Source organism: Elaeis guineensis, chromosome 9, assembly GCF_000442705.2.
Source record: "Elaeis guineensis isolate ETL-2024a chromosome 9, EG11, whole genome shotgun sequence".
NCBI classification, from domain to species: domain Eukaryota; kingdom Viridiplantae; phylum Streptophyta; class Magnoliopsida; order Arecales; family Arecaceae; genus Elaeis; species Elaeis guineensis.
The window spans coordinates 5,562,634-5,581,591 of record NC_026001.2 but is presented as its reverse complement, the minus strand read 5'-3'; the positions used below and the strand labels follow the sequence as shown (position 1 = coordinate 5,581,591).

Sequence of the window (18,958 nt, the reverse complement as noted above, 5' to 3'; positions counted from 1 at the left end):
GGAGGAGGGCACCGAAGAGAGAAGGCACAGCAATGTTTCACTACAAGATCTCCAGCCCTGCATTCTCTCCGGGTTTTACATTAACAAATTCACTAGTTCAGTAGAGCCGCTCATCCTGTATGAGCAACTGTTTTTAGTATAAGAATAGCTACGAATTCGTTCAGTATTCAAGCATCTAAATTCAGCATTGTGATGATTCATAAGACTAGATGGACAAATAGCCCCAGGAAATACCCAAAAAAATATGCAGTTTGCATTATTCAAATTGCTATACCACCTCCCCGAGCACAGGAATTAAAGTAAAAATAAGAAAGATAACACGGGTTTCAGCATCGTCCCGGTTTAGTTGGCTGGATCCACAATCTAATGAATTAGAGTCAGTTCCTGATCACAATCCCTATCATTGAGAATATATTCCTGGTTCCAAGACTGGCTAGAGTTGGGCAGCGATGGTTAACACCACTTTTTTCCCAGTGCGGTGTTTCACACGTTCAGCATTGAAATTACAGCAATTATCAAACAGCTTAAGGATCCAAAAGCATAAACCCATCTTGGAACCTAAAAAATTATATAAGAAGATAAAAATATGCAAAAGGTCTTGAATGTAATTGGCATCTTCGTCAAATTTTCATCCACATTGAGCAATTTCTTTCTCACTAATGTGAGGGAGTAATGAATGTGATTGTGCAAAGCAACAACCAGGTACCTTTTGGCTATATAAACCTCATCTCAAAGTCAATCAACAGGTGATCCACTTAATGCAGCCCAACTTTCATCGACCATTTTCCAAGAACTTAATTTCATCTGCAGTGCCCTCTCCTTGAGGGGAAATATCATCCCGTGCTCTGTGAGGTGAGCACGCAATGTTTTTGATGATTGCACAGTAGAGGTCAAACTCTGCTTTCAGTTTGCAGCAGCTGGCCTCAATCCATTTCTCTGCAAAACTGGTCGACACACTATCTTGGCTGTCCCTCTCATGCTCTTCGATGGCTGGCCTTATCTCATCGTACAGAGAATCAAGACAACAGGCAGCTTGCTTCGTGGTTTCCTGCATGACACAGCTAGTCACTGGAAAAAACTTCTTTGTATGGTGTGTATCAAAAGAAAGAAAGTATAAAACCTACAGCAGAAACAATAAAAATCACAAGACATGCTACTCATCAAACAATCCTTCTGGAAAAATAATTGTAGAGCAGCTCATAGAGCAGGTATGGTGCCAAGTTAAACTAATGGGATTTCCCAACTGAAGCAAGCCCTTACAAATGAGCTAGCTTTTATGTTGACTCAATAAACAAAGGCCACATAGCTACAACAGCAGGTAGCCAACAAGGCATTAGTTTCAGCATATAGGTCCCCATCATATTTTGAAAGATTGCTGCTGTTGAGCCCTTGAGTTCTGTTCCTTGCAGACGGGCATCATTCTTAAGTGAAGGAACACTTTTTTTTGTGGGGGGGGGGGGGGCGGGATAGTTACATATAACAATGACTAATAAAGGAAATTATCAACTTTTGTTTTTTTGGGACAAACTTGTACAGCAGGATATGCTTGTCAGGCATTGACTATTGTAGTGTCACTCCTGATATCTAGGCAATTGGAGCAATTGGCTCCATGAAAACAGTGGAAGATATGAACAAATATGGCAACACTGAGAGACAGCTGAGAAATTGGAGGCTAACTATGGAACAACAGCTGATCATCAAAAATACAGAACACGAGGATAGATGAATTTCCAGGATGCAGACACTTACTGTAATTAAATCAAATAGTAGAATACAGGGAAAAAGGCATTCCAGTATCAAAACAGACTTTAGAAAACATATTAGCTTTAATTCTTCCCTAGATGAAGATATTTACACCTAGGAAAAGGTAAAGCATAGTTGGCTCAGATCACCACTGCGATTACCATGATGAGGTATGAGATAGCACATGATAAAGTTGCTTGAGTCATGTCCCCAGCAAAATGATTAATAAAATCTATTTTGTAAATAATACCTATTTGGTTATGAATCTGCATGTGAATTGCTATGACTAGGTATGAGATAACACATGATAAAGTTGGTTAAGTCATGTTCCCAACAAAATGAGAAATAAAACCCAATGAGGATAGTGAAAAAAAAAAAACCCTACTTGGGTGAAATATATCATAAATAAGTTTTTAGATATATAAATCTTCCTGTCAATGGAGAACATTATAACATGGTAAACTTTCATAGCGAACAACTGGGCAGAGCTAGCAAAAATACTCCCATAACAAAAATGTAAAAGAACATCCAAACCGGTTTGAAGAATTCACCAGCTTTGATCTCAAAAGTTTGAGGGCCTATAAAAAGGAGAAATATACATAAATTTTCAACTTAACCGGCAACAATCATCCAACTATATGTGTCAGCTTAATTAACTAGAATTTTGACAACCAAAATTTCGCATCCACATCAAAGTCAACCATGATATCTACAACATTAGTTGTCCAGAATAAAACCTACTCTATTGGAAACCTAGTTTGGGCTCATGAACCAAGACTCAGCACTTCAAGATCTTAGAATTGAAGGGGACAAACCTCAAAAAGGGAGAACTAGGCACAAGGAAGTGCCCCAGCATAGAGTGTAATCCAAAGAACCAAATTGGTGAGCAGAATTATACATATAGACAAAGAAAAGGAGGTAAAGCAACATAGAAAACTTAGCTGAAGAAATGAAACAGAAAGGAGAAGAATATCAGCCACTGAAAATGGATTAACTCCAAAAGCCAAGAAAGATCCAACATTTCCAATTGAACAGAAATTTTCGAGAAGATTCCTTCAGAATTGTGATTCAAAATAGAATAACAATGTGTAGATGCCAACCTCAGTCTGAACAATTTATTTTGGATGGTGCAGCTTTATGGTAATTGTTTAGGTTACAATATTAGGAAGTCACATGCAGGATTTGGAGTAAAGTCATAGAGATAAAATTTATACCAACTTAGACCACAACCTGTTCCAAATAAATGGATCGACAAACAGTCTTGAAAGGAGTAGCTACTCATCCTTACCTCAAAAGCATATATTTCCTCGCGTGCTTCCACTGATGCTAAGCGTTCACCAATAAGTTTTGAATTAACTTGTTTCCTTGCATGATTTTTGGATTTTCCACCAGAGTAATGTGGCAAGCTTTTGGACAAAGGGCCTGACTCTATGTGATAGTTCCGGCAAGCACTATTACTCCGGATACGAGATATCATTGCACTTTTACGCATAAAGCTTTGATGAGCATTCTGTGAGTACATATTATCATCTTCTCTTGTTTCACTTTTCACTTCATCAATTTCCATGGGGACAGAATTCAGTGGTTCTACAGAAATTGGCATTAATTGAGTATCCACTGCAGAAACAGGACCATCAGTGATTCTCAGAAAACCCTTATTTTCCTTTTCAGTAATCATTATGTCTTTTGAAGGGACAATGGCCCGTAAAAACTTCTTTGCTGGTTCATCGTCCTCAGAATCATAAAGGGGGACATTTTCAACTGAGTACCTGCCATTGTACAAGCCAATTAAGACATGCAGCTAATAATGGCGAGACACATTCTGCAATTTCAAATGATGCAGCATATACAATAAAAAAATGTTCAAAACTACAATAAACAAGAAAAGAGACTATGGAAAAGTGCCAACTCGTGTAGTTGCCAAAGTCATTGGCGTTCGATACCAATAACCTGGGTTCAGGTCCTCTCCTGACCCAATTTTCATCCCACTTTCCTCCCCCCGCGCGCGCGCACACACACACACACAGAACAGAACCATGAATTGTTAATTGCCTGCCTGACTTGTCACTTGGTAAACACATTGACCATGTCACAATATCTGACAAGCATTTCCAAAAGTACACCGATGTTGTGTAACTACATAAGGATGCTTTTGTCTACACGTATACATGTCAGCAAATAGCTCAAATTTATAAACAATCAGGTGATCACATCGAAATATAGCAACCAAAGAGACATATTTGTAACTCCCATTATTTCTTTCAGTGGTCTAATTCCTGAACCAGTGATAGCAGCCCACTGTAATGTTCATGTAACTACTAGAAAGTTTATCTTATGATCACACGATGTTTCAGTTTTAGCTTTGTGTTTTTCTTCTTTTTATTGTGATACAAATTAGAGTTTGAACTCAGATAGCTTACATTGAAGAAAAAGAACATTAATATACTGACTGTAGTTTTCTATGCCAAGTTAGAATTTACATTCAATTTGTCTCACTGGATTATATTTTAGAACTCAGAGATAGGTGAAGTACCATATATCAAACCCTGTGTTGTTCTTCTATCTAGACCCTTGCAAATCTTGACGGGCATTAGCAGGTTGCTCTCATTCCCCAAATGCATGAGCTTAAGTAGCACAACCAAAAAGGAAGCTCTTCCTAACTGCAAAAGATTTGACAGAGTCACAAGACCCTTTCTTACAATAGCCCATACGGTGCTGATATTAGGTTAAGCAATGATCAATTAGTACAGACATCTATAGAAATGGTATTAGGCTTGTCAGCTTTAAGTTTTGAGAACGGAAAACCCATGAGTCATAGATCTAGAGATTGAATGCCAATAGACTGAGAAATTGATTTATGAGCTAAAATATTCCAAATAATATAACTGATGCCATTGAAAAGATCCAAGAATATTTTTATGTTTATTTTATTAGTAAATTGTCTTCCTAGGTGGCATGCAAGTTGGCCTCCCATGGAGCGAACTCCACATAAATGGGGCACCATTACATGTTTAGTTCCTTTAATTCCTGGTGTATTATCAGGTTCACATCCCTGTGGGCCAAATCCAAAGAACATAGTCATTTGATAAAGAAGTTGCAAATTAAGTTTGTCAAACTAAACTTATGGTGATACTGTGGTACAAGCAAAAGTCCAAATTACTTTATATACATTTATCTTTTATAAAGCAGAGCAATTAAATATAACTTGCAAGAGAAGCAGAGAATAAATAAAACATGTCCGGTCATATGGTTCTGACTAATGATAAATAAGTACAGCACACTTTCTTTCTAATGTGAATGAATAGACGCTTCACACTTGATTGCCAAAGTATCCAGAAATGAGCAGCATCTCACCTGTCATCATCATCTTCCCAGAGATAGGTGGCCTCCTACCAAACATGTGACATAATGGAGAAAGCAAAATTAGAAAAAAGTTGTACTAAGTAACAATTAAGACTGAATAAAGCAAGACTTGATTACTAAAATTCATAACCAAGGTGTCAAATACAAAGCACTTCAATGAGTACTTTATGAGAGAAAAATATGCTACAGCTTTATAGTAAAAGCATACCAGCATGGTTGCAGACACATACTGGTATCTGCATACGCACATCACTCACAGGCATGCAGAAACATATTAAAGGAAACCACATCTCAGGTTGGCTTCATAACAAGGAGCTTTTTCTGCTAGTTAGTTAGAAAATCGATGATAAAAGTCTTAGTTCCAAATTCTGAGCTAAAGAACAATGACACTATATGGAGGTTTAAAAGGGCAGACACCCTACATTTTAAAACTGATACGGTGTAACTGGAGAATAGTTAAGCTCTATTATCAGGTGCACTTCAGAAAGATTTCTAAAATCACCTGGAAACCACGGGATTTAGCCCCAAGAAACCCAGAGCAGCAGGGTGCACCACAAAGGCAGCGGATCTTAGCACCACCAAACCATTCAAAATTATAATCATAGGATAATTCTGTTCCAGGAGCAATGTCTTGTTTTGCAAATATCCCAACCCTGACTTCACCCAGCACATTCCACTTCCTTGTTTCACAGTTTGGTTGACTGCACTCTTCAAAGGAAAATATTAGATGTCAAAGGAGCATGGAAAGGCTAGCAGCAAGATACACCTCCCAACTAAAGATATATACAAGTGAAGGAAAAGCTGAATAAAAAATGAAGAATGTATAACATAAACTTGTCTATATACCAAAGCCATTCTGCAGCACAAAAATTCCCATACCATGCCAACATTATAGTTTTCCATCCTCCAAGGGAGCTTACCATGAATGGTTAATAAACCTAGCTAGGCTTCCTTTTTGAGTGGCATCAATGGATTCTTGTGAATTGGGATTAAAAATATATGCATCTTTCAAGCCTGTACAAAAGCAGATAACGACAGTTAATAAACTTCAAGATGGTGGAAGATTTATTGGTAAGCTTCTGATATACCTTCAGTTTCATAAGCTTGAGACCTCCGCCTTGCTTCCTTTGATGATATTATTTCCCCACAATATTCAATAACAAATTGGCCAGCCTGCATTAGTTGCAAATATGGTCAAGCATGAGAAATGCATCTCTGAACTTTTTGTGACCAGAAAAGGCACGCAGCAATCCATTGAATAAGCTATGTTGCTACAATAATTAATTGTGCTAAGCAAATATACACGTGTCTCACAGTCAAACAGTAAAAGTTAAAACCATGAGCTAGGCAAAGTCTAGCTCCAAATGCAAATAAAAGTTAGGCCAGTTACCTTGATATTCTCATCAGCCACAAGACCCCATCCACGTCCTTCAGTTTTAAATACCCTTACTTTCGCATATTCACATTTCTGAAATTTCTGCCAGCAGTAAATTTGTAATGCTTACGAAAAAGTTCCAGAAAACATTAGAAAGAAATAAGATGAAGATCGCAAGTCTAGAGGTCCAATCATTGAGGTAGACATATAGTAACATATGATGCAAGTTTCCCTATGTTTAAAGGTAATAGCAGATTTTATTGATAAAAAAAAAATGTCATCGGCAAAGGTCTCGAAATTAAATTTCTGGAGCATAACAGGAAACTAAATCATCATATTTGTTATCTTAGTTTCTTTACATGTTATATTAGTTTCTCCCTCCTCTTTCCATATCATTCAAAACAAATCCTAGTTCTCCTTCCTAGGGCCTTGACAGATTTTATTATGCATGGCCTCACTAACAGACCAACTTTGTGAACTTTCCATCATGTTGTCCTCAATTAGTGAACTTCTGCCTAAAAAACAATTTCTCACTCTATGGTTGCTAATTGAAACACTCCTCACTCTATGGATGCTAATTGAAACACTCCTCACCCTATCTTGCTACCTGCAACACAGACACACTAACATTCTCACTAAAACTACCCTCATGTGCTTCAATGCTCCTGCTTGATAACATTTTGAACCTGGGAATGTTATGAGCCTTTTATTATTTGATGAAGATTTTATTAAGCATCATAGTCAAGTGTCAACATAATATTACAGACAAATCTATATGACCTTCTTTTGTGTGTGTAACAAGTTGATCCTTGCACGTTCTCTTCGAGTTTACAGGGTACAAGGTGTGCAAGTGATCCGGTTAGCTTATTAAGGTGAAGAAACCATGAAAATGACAGCAAATCCCCTTCATATTGAAGACAGAAAAGGAACAAAACGATCCAAGCAGGCTTTACAGTTCCTATTCAACAAGATAAGCATCGGCTCTTTGCTTAACCAATATAGCTTTTTGAAGGAAAAAGAAAAAGAAAAGCAAATGTGCTAGCAGTTGTAGTCCAACATATGTACACATACATAACCTCTTCCAAAAGTTTAAAATCTAATGGCACTCAAACAGGAACGATTTGAAGGGCCCTGACTCACGAGGTCCAAACTTAATCTGTATCTAAAGAAACTTATCACTGAAAGATTAGTAGCAAGATGCCTAAAAACTATATAACAAGACCTTCCTTGGTGAAAAGTGTTTAGAGAGATAGAGAGGGTTATCTCTAGAGACATATGAAATCAGATCATTTTATACTGAAATTAATAAGACATAGGATGTTGTAATGCATGTTTAGAGCAGGTCTTTGTGGTGAAAATGGGAACAATTGTACTGTTATGGACTTATAGGATACAAGAGCTTTATTAGTTGAAAGATGAAACAAACAATGTTGTAGATTGCAGGGTGTCACCCTATGGCAAATGTCATTTTATGCTTTCTTGTTTTAAATATTTTGCACTATGACACCTTGATCTTTATTTATACCTCCTCTTCATACAGCCACGTGAGCTCTTTCCTACTAGATCATGCAGGATATATTTAAATATGTAAGATGAAAGAACTAAGAACCTGATTTTTACAATAATTGTCACAAGCACAATAGCCAGGTGTGCATTCTGTGCTAGTTAACACATTCAAGCACCGCTCTCCACATGCACTATCTGGATCACTGACATCGTACTGGCACAAACAAACATTTACATCCTTCTCTTTCTGCTTTATATGCCTACACAACCACCAAATGGTATCACTATAAGAGATAGAAACAACTACATGATCAGATCCAAATATACTTTCAAGACAAGGTCAACAGACACGTTACACTATCGATCAATATATTGAAGATAACACTGACCATGATAAGACGGTAGATACAGGAAAAGGGTTAGCTGATCACATAGATAGTGCATCAAAGCCATTGATAAATTACAATGGCCGCAACTTTCCCAATGTATCCACGTCATTTAGCATATCTGATTTTGATTATCTTGGGGTCACACACACACACACACAAAGCCAGCCAGCCAGCAAGCAAGCACACACGCACACAAGCAAGCAAGCACGCATATACATACATCCATATGTACGCACCAACTACAATGTTTAATGCAACAGGAATCCACCCAACTATTTGAGCCTTGAGGTTTCACGATCAAAGTTGCATGCAGAAAACAAAAAATTTGGCATACAGGAAAGCTTATAAAGCTAATGATTGAATATTAACTGAAACTTACACTTTAGACATGCCTTGATGTCATTTTGTTTAGTCAAATGGCCTGTATAGCATTCCTCTTGTTTGATATGATAATCATAAGGTCAAGCAAATGAAGATGGCATGTCATAGATGCATAATCATATTCTATTAGCAGGGCAAATATTGTGAATTCAAGTCTACTTACCTTTTAGGCCTAACTTACCTTACAATAGCCATGTCATGCCATTGTCTTGTGATATAGAACAGCACAGATGCATGGGTAAACACATTAGAGATCAAAAGCACATACTAACCAGCTTCCAAATATAATAGAAAGCATCTTAATTTGTCTCCTGCTTTCTCTATGATACAGCAAGATAAAATAATCACACAGTTTACCCTTGACCATTCAATAAATCAATGACACCTAGTAGAGCTTGAAAATATCAAGTGAATATTTCTAAAAGCCAAGCAACTAGCATTTTTTCCTACAGTAAATTCCTCTCAGTTTTTGACATTTTTATCTTTTTTTATTCTCTTCCATTTCTTTTTATTTTTCCCTATATGGCTATTATCTATTTCCATCTGCCCTCTCCCTGTCTTCTGTTTTTCCAATTTATATTCCTTAACCTTTAATTTTTGGTTTCCTGCGTGCAGCAGATCATCCTCTAAACCCCTTCGTATTATCATTTCAAGAGTATAACATTTTAATAATTTACAGAACTATACTTGCTATTATCTAATGTTGTTGCCTCCTCCATCACCTGTACTTGAACAGAAATAACTTATAATCTGAGCTCCTTCCAAATCTGCCGAAAATAATCTGTTTTTTTTTTTTTTTTTTGTAATTTTGGTTCTTCTACTTTGCCAGATTATTCTTTAAGCCAAAAAATGTAACTATGACAAACAAGACATTCAGTTATTACGCAACCCAGTAGACTACCAAATATCTCAAATGTGAGTAATAAATTTTGTTTTAGTGCATCTAACTATTACTGAAAAATAGCATTCCATGCAAGGTATTTGAATTATAATAATTATATTCAGTTACTGATTGGAACAAAATGATAATGAAATGAAAAATATAATTAATTTAACTAGCATGATAGCTTACTTTCGATATGAAAATTCATTCCTCTCAATAAGCTTGAAAGGTGGTGGGGTGTCGCTAAGTTGGTCCTGTAAACAGCATACCTCCTTTACTGATATTCCCAAGCAGGTTTGTAAACTAATGAATAATAAATGCAACTATGATGTTATATCTATATCATGCAACTTGTAAAAGAAGACTGATCATAATCATTTAATATTCCCTTGAAGACATTTAAGACTTCTGAAGCAGAAATGAATGGAGAGAAAAAGAGAAAACAATTTGCATGCACACAAAAATAGATGATATCTGCACATTGAAAACAAAACATGATAAATTCTGAAGTGTTTAAAACTGAAATTTTCCATATCTGTATTGAAAACTTGCCCAATATGGCACCTCTGTATGTTAGCTAACTTCAAATATAAACTGCAGAAAATTTAATACCCACTAGTGAAACTAATTACTATCAACTATTCTATCATAGAAGGTCAAAACATATGGAATTCCATTGTAGTAAATGCATGAGGAATTAAAGCAGTATCAAAAGATAAAGAAAGTGAATACCAAAGCTAAAACAATAGGAAGATACAAAGACGTAGTGACAATGTAATAATTTATTCTGCATATCATAGAGGCAAGCCTATTATTATTTTCTCTTTATTCCACAATCTAAAAGGCTTTTTTTTTTCTTTTGAACAACCAGCAAGACATTGTACAACTAAGTTTACTGCTGCCTTCTTTGCATTCGTTTAAAAAGAATGACATCATTCACAAGGTAGTGATAACTAGAATATATTTTCCAATGAGCATGTAAACCTTTTCTAATGATTCCAAAATTGTCTTAAAAATTGGTAAATTAATTCCACTCAGAGGCTGCATTTGATTGATCCTCAGCATCATAGATTTGATACGCTTCTGATAGACAAAACAGCATCACATTATAATGTAACAAGAAAAGGAATGAGCGATTTGATCAACCAGGTTATGCATCGATGATTAACACATAAATAAAAGAAGACTAGATTGAAGAATTCTTCACTTGGTGAAAGAAATTCCCTCGAATAGAATTTTATTTATATCCCAAAGGCTATCCCTTACAATGTATTACATGATTATTTATAGGACATAATATCCTAACCCTAATTCGGGCAATAAACCTGATGCAAAATCATACTCAGAATAGGACTCAACACTAAGAAAACATACTAGAATTATTCTATTACAAATATGAAAACATGACTAAACTTTGATACTATCCCTAATGGAAAAATTATAAGAACATCTGCCGAAACCTTTGAATCCATTTGCTTGCACACTCGGTCACGGGATGGAAATAAATCAAAACTTTGTTCATTGCAGCTTCCGCCTGTGAAACCATTGGCTCCTTCGATGCTTGGCATGATTTAGTCAGTCATAGTAAATATTGGATGCACCTTGTGCTGCATCACATTATCTCCCTTTTTTCTCACATCATATTATCTCCCTCTTTTTCCTCAAACAGTACAGCATTATTTGGTTCAAGTTTAACAAACCAAAAATAACAGTTATTCAACACAAATCAGGCGCTTACAAACTTATTCGGCATAAATCAGGCAATTACAAAGTAAAGATTCTCAAGTTGCAAAAATAGATGCCACAAGAAGGCTTTCAAGCAAATGGGAAAGCTATAGAAATGGAGATTTAGAATCAGCTATCAAGGATGTCAAACAACAAGAGTGGGCCATGTCTTTGGATGCTAACTGGAAGGTGTTAGCTAATCTTAACCACCACCTACATGCATTCTTCTTGTCGGTACATCGAGAAAGTTCCATGAAACATAATCAAACATGATAGATGCCTTTTTTTTAAGAGAGAGGGAGAGGCCCACCTGCTCTATTATTACCTAGGTCCTCATACTTGGGGAGGCACCACCCAAGATTTGAACCTAGAACCTATGGTTGCTAGGTAGAGGGGTATACCAACTAGGACAATCCCAGTTCATAGAAGTGATACATACTTAAATGAAACTCTTATCAATGTGGAAACTCTCTTGCAATTACAAGCAAATGTCCCATAGAATTTGTCAACTTGGCCCATGAGGAAGCTGCACACATGTAGAGCCCACTACAAAAGATAAAGATCCTTTCAGTTGAACATCTTTAATAGCTTTTAACAAAAGTAAATATATTACATAATCTTGGTGCTAACAAACTAAACATCCTCACCCTACAAAGGTCATACCTATGCAAAGCAAGGGGGGCAGAACTAGCACTCTAGTCAGAGTGAGCATTTTAGCTATAAAATTTTGAAATGCATTTAAAAGTATTCAACCATTAATAGGTCCAGCACTATGGTGACCAAGGTTTTCTGAACCAGTACCAGATGCCGTTCCGATCGTCGGCCAGTATAGTACGATATTGGTTCGGTACCGTACCGACACATGATACGACAAACGTGTCGATCAAACCGGCATGCCAATTTTTTTATTTTTTTAAGGAGTATTTAATGATTTTTTTTATTTTTTAAAAAATTTTGATTAATAAAACTATTCTTTGATCCCAAATTGTATTTTTAGGAAAAATGAGTATCCAAAAAAATACCACCTTTTTATGAAGTAACAAATAATTCAAAGAAGAGGCCAAATGTTTGGATTGACAGCCCTGACAAGTTGGCTTGTAAGACCCTTATTCATAATCTAATTTTACGCTTCTTTTTCGAATTTTATTTTTTAAATAATTTTTTATTTTGAAAATATATTTATAATTCTAAAAATTATATACTTAACGAAAATTAATAATTTTAGTATCATTGTGTAGATCTTTCATAGATCTACAACATATATTAAAATCAAACAAAAAAATAAAATTTTGATATGATTTCCCCTTGTTTTTTCATTTTTCACAAATTAAAAAAAAAAGGAAAGGTGAAGAACGGGAGCTAGGATCGAATACGTACCTCTAATCAAGCTTGATCGCACGTTTTCTGACGGTTCTTAAAATGGAAAAAGGACAAAAGATGCCTCTGCTGCGTCGAAAAAACAGAGAGAAAGCCTTTCGGCTTCCTCTCAGGCCTTCCCCCTCTTAAAACAACCGAACCAGTTGGTTCGGTCCGAAACAGGGCCGAACCGTCCGATTTGGTCCCCATACCGGATGGTTCAGCCCCCATACCGCTCGATTCGGGTCCGAACCGGATGCTTCACTAATTTTTTTTTCTGTGCCGGTTTTCACTACCGAACCGGGCCGTTGGGCCGCCGGTTCGATTCGGAACGCCCCGAACCAGGCAGTTCGGGGAGGTTCCGAAAACCATGATAGTGACAACTACAAATGATGCTAGTTATTTTAACTATCCACTTGAAGCTGTATACAGTAGAAGTGCCTTGATGAAACAACAAATTATGTGGTTTCTTTAGTCAAACCATAAGCTAGACCAGCGAGCTTTCTCATGGCAACTAGTCCTAGATCGAATGATATTCCAAGCCTTCTGATGGAATCCCCAAATAATCCGATGCTTAAGATGTGTCACAAAAGGCTTATTAGCAAGCACAGGGATTTTTTTCTGTTTAAAGTTAAAATAAGTTTTGCTCTAGATTCACTACTTCTAAGGCTGTTGGATAACTTATTCGGATTTTTGGTTATCACCCAATCTAGGTTTCATCACTATTTTCCTAAGGCCTCCTAACACCCTCAGCAAGACAAAGCCTCCCCCTCATCTGAAAACCTCAATAAGATACAAGCATTTTGGATCATACATATAGAGAGAGAGATCTGCAAGTTTCGTAACTTTAAGTCCAATGCAGTTAATTATTAATTATAGACACACTTTTTGTTCACAAAACGAAGAAATTGGTTGAAAACCATGAAGTATAAATACAGAATGAAATTCAAAAGGTATTTCTCCCAAAGAGTATCTAAAATCAGCATGATCAAGAAACTAGAAGTGCAAATATTTGTTCATAGCAAAATATTCACAGCATGGAAATTTTGCCAAGTGAAAAAAATAGAACAGTGTCGCTTGAGACTGTCTTAAGAAGATGAAGATTTACAACTACAATTGAGTATCAATCAAGTGTCCACAAAATATAGTTGTAAGTAAACACAAGGACAGAGCTGTACCATTTGGGGTTGCACTACGCAACCAGGGCCTGTAGTCCGTTTCAACAACCAAGCATTGATCAATAGATGACAAACAGAAACTGCAAAACAAAATACAAAAATGAAAATCTCTACAATCTTATTCATTGAAGATCAAAAGCAAAAAGCAAGTAAAACTAGATTGAAACTCAAAACGTTAAAAGTGACTCATTAAAAAGACAGGAACTATGCACCATCTTTAATGAAAAAGAACGAAGCAGGGATGTTATGATACACTTAACTGAAGCATCATAATGCTAACAAATCTTTTCACTTATAACTAATTATTGAGAAGAAAGTATGCAAAACTTAACTAAAACATTGCACAAAACACATCAAATCAAAAGGACAAAGCAACCATAGCTGGAAAGTCAGAACATTAAAAGAAAGCATCATTAAAAGACAGATATTATACACCATCTTTAAGAAACACAAAAAATACAAAGCAGGGAAATTATGATACATTTAACTAATCAGTAGAATGCCAAATCACTTCAACTAATAATTGAGTAAACATTGGCACCACAATCATATCAATATTTGGTAGAAGCATACACAAACACAATTCAGAAAAAAATTCTAAGCGGATCATGAAAAAATTTAAAACAACAGAGAAGAAACGAAAATGTGCCAGAATAGGATCTTTCCAACATCATTTTGGTACATAGTGACAGTGAAGGGCCATGGAGATCCCTGGCCAGTGGTAAGAGGATGATACAGCAGAGAGTATAGAAAGAGTAGGGATCATATTGTACATTTTTTTTAGCACATAGAAACTTTTCAAGCAAAATGAGAGTACTAGTTGGGGTGACTTGGGTCCCCAATAATAGGTGACTCAAAAGGTGTAGGTGATAAATTTGGTTGAGGAAGCATTCTGCTGGTCCCAAAACCACAATTCGGGTGTTTTTAAATGGAAATAATCTCCAAGATTCTTAACCAAGATGCCTCTCCAATCCATAATATATGCCAAAACTTAACCTTTTGGTCACAGACGCTTGCATCCACACAATCTGAAACATAAATTAAAACTATTACTGCCTCTAGTCAAAAAGTATGTTAAGAATTTCATAAAATAGACTATAACTAGTTTCTTAAAGCCAAATAAGTCTATAAACTATTGGAACGAATTTAATCAAAACTAGCCATTGTTACCATTCGATAAATATAGTACAAACTACTGAATTGAGTTCCAGCAAACCAAGAACAAGAACGTTTACGGGTATTATTCAAGAAATCAATCACCTAAAAAAAGAGAGCTTGCTAAAGAAGGATGGCAAGGAGGTCCGCACACGATAAAGAAAGAATCATCCAAGATTGGGGTTTAGGACTTCGGGGTTTAGACAGGGCATCCATCAACAAAAAAGGCAAAAAAAAAAAAAAAAAAACTAAATCTTGGAGGTGAGATTAGAGGAGCGATGATATTGAATCGGTCTCATTCTTTTTTTAATCTAAATCGGATTAGGGTTTTAGAATGCCATTCGAAGCGAGATGGAAGAGACAAGCGAAGGAGGTGGGGCATACCTCGGGAGGGCTCCGCGACGCTTCGAACTGCTTTGTTCCCAAAAATTGAAGAAAAAAACCTAGTTATATTATGGACGGGACACCCTAATATTAACTTAAGAATTAAGATACAATACCGGCTTCTGTGAACTAGCCGTAATAACTTGTCCCGAAACGCGGAGAGCAGGAGCTGATCATGGGCCGTCTGGCCCGCGACCAATTATTGGATGGACCAGGTCCAATGGATCAGTCCTATAGATACTTGTACCTAAACTATTAGCTCAGGACGGGACGGGACATATTATCAATCATTTGAAGTTCTTGGTGCACCGCGGGCGGTGAAGAGACGCGGAGGCATCATCTTGTCCAATTTCGTCTGTATATTCGCCGCTTCCAACGCATATATAATAAATGTAGATTATTTTTTTTATTTAAAAATTTTATATGATAAAAATTTTTATTATTATTATGATATTTTTTATAAAAATTATAATATTTTTTAAAAAAATTATAATATCTTGACACTAAATAAAAAATTGAAGGTATTAACTTCGTGCACCACAGGCGGTGTAGAAAATCCAATGTAGAGTGCACCATCTTACCTGATTGATCCATATGATCACTATTTTTAATACGTATTTAATATCTATAAATTATTTTTTTTATTTAAAAATTTTGTACGATTAAAATATTTCTGTGCTTTGGTTATAATATTTTTTCATAAAAATTATAATATATTTTTTAAAAAAATTATGTCTCTATCTTTCAAAAAAAATTATGATATTTTTTTTAAAATTATGATAATTTTTTTAAAAATTATAATTATATAATATCTGATAATTATATTTATGCTTTGGTACATGCTTCTTGCCACATTTGTAATATATCCCTGGAGATTTGGACCCTCCAGCTGAGTTTCTAACTGCCTCCGGTACGAGACAATTGTCTTGGCTTAACAACTAGGATTGGAGGACTGCTGCTATGATTTTGACCCCTTCTAATACTAGCCTCAACTTCTAAAGCTTCTTCTCTCAACTTAGTTTGCTCATAGGCTGAACTGAGGGATTGTGGCTTCAAAAGCTTCACCGTGAGTTTAATATCCTTCCTTAACCCACTATTAAAACTAGAAATGAAAGACTCCTTTGAATAAGTTGGATTAGTAGCCAACATCAAGGCCCTTAACTTCTCAAATCTGGCTTGGTATGCTTCAATAATAACATTATTCTGTGACAATTTATTAAACTCTTCTACCACATCACAAAATTTCACCCCAACAAATCTGTCACACAATTTCTCTACAAATTCATCCCAAGTCACATTCCAACAACCCATAAATTCTCCGTAAAACCAAGTGTCAACTTGCGCTTCTAGATAAATGGCTACTATTTGGTGTCATAATTTTTAAGAAAAAGTATCATAATTCTTAAGAAGAGATGTCATAATTTTTTTCAAAGAACAGAAATATCATAATTTTTTAAAAAGGTGTCATAATTTTTATGAAGTACGTAACCAAAAAATAGAATATTTTCGTCATACAAAATTTTTAAATGAAAAAATAATCTGCAAACATTAAATGTATATTGAAAAGTGGTGACTATGTGGACCAATTGGACAAAGCAGTGTGCTCCACATCGATTTTTTACACCACCCACCATGCACAAAGAATTTTTCGATCAACCATGCACCTCAGGATTTGGATTGATCCAGGACCCGATCCATCTAATGATTTCTTCAGGCCCATCCAGTCTGGCTCTAAATTTTGTGGGCTCGAAAACTAAAAATAGACTTATAGGATGGACCGAGGCAAAAAGAAGGTCCAATCACAAAACGGGCCAAGCCTGGGGAAAAATGGTCCAGCCCGTCCCTGAGGTAATTATATATTTATTATATTTTTGTATTCATCAACTATATCAATTAATTAATTATTATAATAATAAATTTTATACTACATGTTAATGAATATATATATATATATATATATAATATATATATATATATATATATATATATATATATATATATATATATATATATATATATATCCATTAACGGGTCTGGTATTGACTTTTCAAGATTGTGTGGAGCCTGGACAACATATAGAGGCCTGATTTCTGGTTCGGGCCAGGCTTAGATATCTAATATCGACTATAATTACTGGTCCAACCCAACCCAACCCCATCAACATCGGATCACTAACCGGTCTGGCATTGACTTTTCAATATTGGGCTGAGCCTGGACAACACATAGAGGCCTGATTTCTGATTCAGGCCAGGCTTGGACATAAATATTAGACCTAATTTCTACTATAATGCCCAACCCAACCCGACCCGACCCTATATTTAATCAACTCTATGCTAGACTAGCTTAAATGAGAAATATTACATAAAACTTCCAATAAGATATTAGTATTAAATATAAGTCCTCTTAAATTTCAACCACCCCTAGCAGTCGGCTTTCCTTGGCTAATTGGAAAATAACACCATGTTATTACATTTTGGTCCTTCGAGAATTTATCGCATTAGAAATTAATCTCTCATAGGGGAGTATAGGAATTTAAAGAGGACGAAAATTTCTATAAAATATTATGATACGGTAAAATTTATACATAGTAACTCCTTTCACGAATGTGTAGGGAAAGAAAGCATAATTTTTGTTCACGCAACCTGACTGCCAGAACTAAACGAAAAAAAATAGCACTAGAACATTATTTTCAGGCCCTTGGAGAACTAACCAAATTAAGAGTCAGTCATTTATGTAGAGCACTAGCGCTTTTAAAAGAACAATAAGACTTCTATATAATGTTAAGACATAGCTTAGATTTGACCTAGTTCCGGTAGCTGGGCTGCAGGTGTGAGGACTAGTTGAACTCAATATGTGAAACAATACACGTAACTCCCCACTAAATATGGATGGTAGATAAAAGACTTTCGAGTAAATTCGAAGCAGTCTATGTACTCAGCACTTGGAATGCCCAGATTAATTTAAATTAACAACTTGTCATTACATTTAGGCACTTATAAAACTTTAATGTTATAGATAAGTGTCTTATCTAACGCGCACACACACTAATAATATAGACTATATATGTTGGTAGAGGGCTCCATTCATCATCTGTACAGGCTCTCTATTGGAGGGATGGATCCCACTAGCTTGCTAGCATGCAATGGGACAATTTCAAGAACATGTAATAAAAAATAATAATAATAAATTAATATTTAAATTAAAAAAAAATTTATAATAGAACCGATCATGGAAGAAATTATGATCGGACCGTCATCATCTGCCACGTGCATATATTGGGACATTCATAAAAAAAAGACGATTATATGATGTTTATATAAACTGTTCAAATATCTCTAGGATTTATCCATTCCTCTTTTCTTAATATTTTTTACATACGTACGGCCACTCATCTTTTAATAGATATTTCTGAAATATGTCTGACCATAATTTTTTTCATGGACGGTCCGACTATAGAAGTTTTATCCATTGAAATTAGTCGGCATGCACACTATGAGAAGACGACCGTAAAATGTCTAAC

At 35.7% G+C, this 18,958-nt stretch overlaps 1 protein-coding gene across 5 annotated transcripts; it reads right to left on the bottom strand.

Annotated features, from left to right (window-relative positions):
- Nucleotides 1-385: 385 nt before the first annotated feature.
- Nucleotides 386-15,628, bottom strand: LOC105051973 (histone-lysine N-methyltransferase ASHH1). Of its 5 annotated transcripts, XM_010932640.4 has the most exons (12): nucleotides 15,439-15,527; nucleotides 14,896-14,927; nucleotides 13,900-13,979; nucleotides 9,830-9,894; nucleotides 8,091-8,247; nucleotides 6,497-6,583; nucleotides 6,195-6,279; nucleotides 6,027-6,120; nucleotides 5,609-5,807; nucleotides 5,098-5,132; nucleotides 3,032-3,512; nucleotides 386-1,048 (listed from the first exon to the last, which is right to left on the bottom strand). In XM_010932640.4, exons 3-12 carry the CDS (start codon nucleotides 13,900-13,902, stop codon nucleotides 773-775), a joined length of 1,482 nt encoding a protein of 493 aa, XP_010930942.1. In that variant the 5' UTR covers nucleotides 13,903-13,979; nucleotides 14,896-14,927; nucleotides 15,439-15,527; the 3' UTR covers nucleotides 386-772. The 5 variants fall into 5 exon arrangements, with proteins under 5 accessions (XP_010930942.1, XP_010930941.1, XP_010930943.1 ...); XM_010932639.4 differs by lacking the exon at nucleotides 14,896-14,927 and having other exon boundaries at nucleotides 15,439-15,628; XM_010932641.4 differs by lacking the exons at nucleotides 14,896-14,927; nucleotides 15,439-15,527 and adding an exon at nucleotides 15,160-15,179.
- Between the last annotated feature and the right edge of the window lie 3,330 nt (nucleotides 15,629-18,958).

Bases quoted from the DNA above. Each gene is read 5' to 3' on its own strand.
- LOC105051973 (XM_010932639.4), bottom strand. The intron at 8,248-9,829 runs GTAAGCTATCAT...GTGGTTGTGTAG, and splicing joins AATGAATTTTCATATCGAAA to GCATATAAAGCAGAAAGAGA. The intron at 3,513-5,097 runs GTGAGATGCTGC...GTACAATGGCAG, and splicing joins TGGGAAGATGATGATGACAG to GTACTCAGTTGAAAATGTCC.